Genomic DNA, 6,000 nt, shown 5'->3' with positions numbered 1-6,000 from the left:
ATGTCTCTGGTGAATTGGTTCTCTGGAGCTCTCGCGTCTCTGGGTCTGCAGCTGAAGGAAGCCAAGATCGTGTTCTTGGGTCTGGATAATGCAGGGAAGACCACCCTGCTTCGCATGCTGATGGATGAGGTACTTTTGTTTGAAACTCCGTTCGCTAAAAATACGCAGTCCCAGAGTTGTTTTTTTTCTCTTATTGTGAGCTAGGGTTTCTCTTTCCAATCTGTTCTTGTTTTCATCATCGATTCCTTTCGTTTCTCGAGGCCTTCTCTCTTCATTTCGCCTGGTGAGTTGACTGCACGACTCTTGCGCTTGTTGTGGTATGGTTTCTCGTATATTTCTTAGGATACATTGTGTAGATATATGTAGCGTAAGGGGATACATGCTTATTGAAAGTATCTGATATGGTTCTGTGTTTGGCAGACATTGGTTCTGCACCAACCCACCCAGTTCCCAACTTCAGAGGAACTGAGTACGGGGAAGATAAAGTTCAAAGCTTTCGACTTGGGTGGTCGTGAGATCGCTCGCAGGATCTGGCCAGACTACTATGCTACGGTGAAGTTTTGCTCTGCTTCTCTCCTCTGAAAGCTCCTGTTTTCGGATGCCCCTGTGATTGGCTGTCATTTGGTTAATTCATTCATGGATCTGTAATAGTTTCTTGATGTTATTCAAAAATGAGGCATGCTCTGTTTCTCTTCTCTGAGAGTGGTCGGATGCTTTTTGCCCCATGGGTTTGGAAAACGGGAAAACTTCTTCTTCACCGGAAGACCAATACCGGTGAAGAGAGTTCTTTGCTGTTTTTTTTTTTAATCTTTTGGTCATAAGTTCTTTGCTGGGTTGAAAGGTGGTCATCTGCGACGACGGCCGATGGATGCAGTGCTCAAACTTTTAGCGATCTTAAGCAAGCGTTGATAGGGTCGAATATCTTGCCATCATGAATCTAAACTTAAAATGTTACCATGTACGCATGAAAAAGCTGAAAAAGGATTTATCTCAGTCTACTACATTAATTATAGATCATAAGGGTGGGGATGAAAACTTACATTATCTGCCGAGGAGGAGAGGCGAAGGCTCTCTGTTGAATGAGGATTAGCAGTTCTAACTCGAGAAGGTACATATAGAGGCGAAGGGCTTTTGTTCATATCGACGGCATTCGGTCCTGATGTTGCCGAGTTTTCTCCTGTTCCATACATTTCATTTAGGCTGGAGGCGATGTGCAAGTCGATGACTTTCTACTCCTTTTGTCTTCTAGTTCACGAATTTAACTTGGACAGCTCTTTTGCACACATTTTCAAATGACATTTATATTGAACAATTGATCTTCCACACTTTCTTCTCTAGGTGGATGCAGTGGTATATCTGGTGGACGCCTGCGACAAGGAGAGGTTTTCGGAATCAAAGAGGGAGCTCGATGCCCTCCTCTTAGATGAAGCTCTTGCTGATGTGCCTTTCCTTGTGCTTGGGAACAAGATGGATATCCCATACGCAGCTTCGGAGGATGAGCTGCGGTGTCATCTCGGGCTCACCGGCTTGACGACTGGCAAAGGGAAAGTGAATCTTGCAGATCAGACTGTTAGGCCTCTTGAGGTGTTCATGTGCAGCGTCGTCCGCAGGATGGGCTATAGTGAAGGGTTCGAGTGGATGTCGCAGCACATCAAGTAGAGAGCACATTTGATGCGGTACTTCTTCCTCGGAAAGAAAGCAAATCATTTGATTGCTTTCAGATAGGGAGTTCATGACATCTGTCATATGAGGACGATACATCACCGTTCTTTTTTGTTCCGCACGTTTTGAATTTCAGTCGCCGTTCCCCAGATAAAGTGCCCTGCCTGGATTGTAAGTTTATAATACTACAACTGGTATATCTTGGTCTAAGTGGGGAAAGCTCTCGACATAAATATTGGTCACTGACTCTGAACTATGCAAATCTTTCTATGTTGATTAATTTTTTTATTGTGGACATGTCTCGACCTAGCATCCCAGTACTTCTTATGAACTTCTTTTGCTGTCACGTTCATGTTCAGGAAATAAATCTAGGAGTTTGCAAATATAGTTCAGATGTTGTAGGTAAAAGAGATACTGGCCTCTTGTACGTTACTTGACACCGATTGATCACCGCATGACCGGTAATTGTACGCCCGTATATCCATTTCGCACATCTGATTTATCAGAAAGATTCATAGAGAATATGCGAGGAAAGTCCTGTGACAAAGAAGCTGCCTGATGAGATTTTCTGGCGTTTGATGTGGGCGTAAGGTAATGTTAGTTCTTGGAAGATTTCTCGAGCTCGATACTCGATCAGGGCTAGACCATGTGGCTCTTGAGTCGTGATGTCCGGTGCCGGCTTCTGGGGATCGAAGAGAATCGCAGGGCGAGAGTTTGCCCAAGAAGCGATCAGACCTTACCGCACGTTGCAGCTTGCTGTGCTTGTTGGCCATCATCGGCAATGGTCGTGATGGAGGTGGAATTGACACTATCTTTGGTAGCATATTCCGCTCGCCAAAACCCAGTACGGTAACGAGACCTCCCCAGATCCTAAACGAAATACTCGGCCTTCTGCAGAGGCGACGCCCGGCTGGCTTTCGTCCCTCCGACGGTGATTTCAGCTGGGTCACCGAGTTCGATTGGATGGCCTGCACCGCGAATAGTACAATTGACGTCGTCGTGGCTGCGGTTTAGGTTTAGCAATCGGGTGAAGGTTTTGGGCTTGGTCCGGAATTAACGGGAGACAGTCGCTCCGCCTCTCGATCTCTATCTTTTCGTGTCCGTGAAGGGCTTGCGAGGTCGAACGAGGTATGAGGAGTGAAGTTTCTCACTGACGATACCCACATTCACGTCATCACCTTTTCTTTTCTTTTTTCCCAGGTCATCGCCTAATAATTCACTAGTTATGACTTATGATGCATCAATTGCCCCGCTAATCCAACTATTTTATGGTAAATGGCAAATTAATCATGTCCCTAAGGTTGAAAACGAATTAGCCTGTTCTTGTGTTGGGGGCTTTTCGATAAGTGGAAAAACACAAATAGCCTATGAATTTTGGTTTAATATGCAATGTGATCTATGAATTTTAATAATTATGTAATGTCATCCGAAATTTTTAATTTTTGATGTAGTCCCGAACTTTTAATTCTTTTTCATATAGTTTAAGAACCATATTAAACAAATTAAAATTTTATGGACACATTACACATTAAGCCAAAATTTAAAAATTATTTGTATCATTATGCATTTTTGTAATGATTATGCCTATTCTTACATATAATATGGAGCCTTTCCTTTGCTTTTCTATTCTTTTATTGTTCTTTTTGGTCATCTAGGCCACTTCATTTGTCAAAGGAACTTGACTACGACTTGATTAAATGAAAATTTTTTGTATAAAAAAAAAATTACCAAAAAAAGTTCTAAACCTATTGCAATTGTGCCAATTTAGTCATAAACTTATTTTTTTGACCAATCGAGTTCTAAACCTTTTACTATTATTCCCGATCGTCCATCCGGCCAAAAATGGCCGGTCGGCGGACGTGGCGTGGCCTACGGCGCCGCAATATTTTTTTTTGAAATATTTTATTAATTATTTTTATCTTTTTTCCTTCTTTTTTTTCCTCTCCCTCCTTCCTCCTCCTCTCCTCCTTCTTCCCTAGGCTCCCAGGCGACCGGCGGGCGAGCCCTCGCCGTCGCCGGGTTTGGCGAGGCGAGCCCCGCGTGATCCGGCGAGGGCTCGCCGCCGCCGGCGCGGGCCCGGCCGACGGCGGGGGCGAGCCCCCGCCGGATCGCGAGGGCTCCCTCGCGTCGCCGGCGAGGCGAGCCCTCGCGATCCGGTGAGGGGGCTCGCCAAGGGTCCAGAACCGATCTAGAGGAAGAAGACCTTGGAGTCGCCGACGGAGGCGGGAGTCGAGGAGGCCGAGGATGCCGTCGCAAATCTTGGAGAGCTCGGCCTCGATCTTGGCGTGGTAGTCGCGGATCGCGTCCGGAAAGGCCCTCCTCGCCGGATCCGGCGAGGGCTCGCCTCTGGTCGCCGGCGAGGCGAGCCCTCGCCCATCCGGCGAGGAGGGCCTTGCCGACGCGACGGCGAGCCCCCTCGCCGGACGAGGTGAGCCCTCGCCCATCAGCGGGGCTCGCCGCCGCGCTGATTCGGCGATGGCGAGGGCTCGCCCACCGGCCGCCTCGGTCCCGCGACCGCCAGCCCTCCTCCTCGGCCGGTCGGAGCCAAGGGAAGAAGCGGGGAGAGGAGGAAGAAGGAGGGAGAGGGGGAAAAAAAAACAGGAAAAAAAGATTAAAAAAATTAATAAAATATTATTATAAAATGTCGCCGGTGCTTGCCGGCCGCCACATCATCTTACCGGCCATTTCTGGCCGATGGACCGATCAAGAATAATTATAAAAGGTTTAGGACTCAATTGGTCAAAAAATAAGTTTATGACTAAATTGGCACAATTGTAATAGATTTATGATTTTTTTAGTAATTTTCCCTATTTTTTTTAGAGATATGACAAAAAAACCTTACGAGCTTTAGCTATAGCTAACCTTTGACCCTCGAAATTTTAACCAATACCTAATACGCTCCTCCATTTCTCATCAAAATAGCGTAGTGTGCATGACTTCAAAGAGGTAAAGATATACTTTATTCTTCTTTTCTCGAAAGAAAATATCGTTTTTACATTTACTTGGTGTAAAAAATGAAAGACAAATAAATTAAAAACCCTAATTAAATAAATAGAAAAAGCCTCAAAAACAAGAAGGCCAAATTACCCAAATTGATAAATCTTTATGTATATTTTAAATGATTAATTGATGTATAAAATGATTGATAATGTTAAATTAGTATCTCGAATTTGAATTTAAATAACGATTTCTTAAATTGAATTGTTGAAAATGATTCTTTCAAATGAATTAGAATTTCTCCGTGGAAGAGTTTGCCACTAAGGGCCTGTTTGTTTGCATTTCTTTTTTCTCGTTTTTGAAACACTTTTTCTTTTTTTTTTTTTCTTTAACAAAAAGGAATAAAAACGTTTGCGTGCGTTTGTTCCTTTTTGTTTTTTTGTTCCCAAAACAAAAAAGGGAACAGAAATAAGAAACAACAAAAAGTTGTTTCTTGTTTCAAACAAACTTTAAACACTTTTTTATTTTCTTATTCTTTTTCTTTCTTTTTTTTTTTTCTTTGGTTGCCGGCCCTCGGCCATGACGGGCCGACTCGGTCGACGAGGGCGGCGGCCTCGCCAGATCCGGCGAGCTCAAGCTCGCCTAGCCAAGGCGAGGCCGACCTCGCGTCGGGCTAGGCAAGCTCGATCTCGCCCGGATCCGGGCGAGGCCGAGCCGCCCAATCCGCCGGCGAGCCTCGCCGTGGCCGGGCGAGGCCGCCGCCCTCGTCGGCCGGTCCGGCCATGGCCGAGGCCGAATCGGCCAAAAGAAGAAAAAAAAAAAAAAAAAAAAAATAGAAAAAATAAAATAAAAATATTAAAAAATAAAAGAAATAAAAAATTATACAAATTTACCAAATGTGTTTCCGTTTATTTTTATTCTCGGAACAAGTTTACTAAACGCGTTTTTTTCAAAATCGTGTTAAACGTAAACACTTTTTTTTTTTTTTATTTCGTTTTCCTAACAATTTTTAAACAAAAGTTACTAAAAAGCACCCTAAAAGACAAAAAATGGGCTCATATATTTATTTATTTGTGGGGGCAGAAACGTCTTCTTCAAAGAGAGAGGAGCCGCACTTGCTCAAGCTGCACATGGCGTCTCAGGGCAAAGTTGTTGATTTTGTGCACACATATAAAAACGCCCAGATTTTCTTCAGCGAGAAGAAAAATAAAAAGAAAGGCGCCGCACACAAGCCGAGAAGTGACGCAATGAAAAGCAAGCCGCCGTACGAAGCATGGAAGGAAGAGCGCGTCTCTTGTTTCTCACCGCACGCGAGCGAGTGGAATGCTTAGGGCTCGTACATCGAATATTTGTGCTGTGAATTTATATCTATTTATTTTTAGATATTTTAAATTTATATTT

General features: G+C 44.1%; 1 protein-coding gene across 1 annotated transcript; it reads left to right on the top strand.

Moving 5' to 3' along the window:
* On the top strand, nucleotides 1-1,659 carry LOC104451348 (GTP-binding protein SAR1A). Its single transcript, XM_039303063.1, has 3 exons — nucleotides 1-129; nucleotides 421-552; nucleotides 1,339-1,659. Exons 1-3 carry the CDS (start codon nucleotides 1-3, stop codon nucleotides 1,657-1,659), a joined length of 582 nt encoding a protein of 193 aa, XP_039158997.1.
* The last annotated feature ends 4,341 nt before the right edge of the window (nucleotides 1,660-6,000 follow it).

The sequence above is a fragment of the Eucalyptus grandis genome, chromosome 1, assembly GCF_016545825.1.
Source record: "Eucalyptus grandis isolate ANBG69807.140 chromosome 1, ASM1654582v1, whole genome shotgun sequence".
Taxonomy (NCBI): domain Eukaryota; kingdom Viridiplantae; phylum Streptophyta; class Magnoliopsida; order Myrtales; family Myrtaceae; genus Eucalyptus; species Eucalyptus grandis.
This window is presented reverse-complemented; position numbering and strand designations above follow the sequence as displayed.

Bases quoted from the DNA above. Each gene is read 5' to 3' on its own strand.
- LOC104451348 (XM_039303063.1), top strand. From the start codon at position 1: ATGTCTCTGGTGAATTGGTTCTCTGGAGCTCTCGCGTCTCTGGGTCTG. The intron at 130-420 runs GTACTTTTGTTT...TGTGTTTGGCAG, and splicing joins TTCGCATGCTGATGGATGAG to ACATTGGTTCTGCACCAACC. The intron at 553-1,338 runs GTGAAGTTTTGC...TTTCTTCTCTAG, and splicing joins GGCCAGACTACTATGCTACG to GTGGATGCAGTGGTATATCT.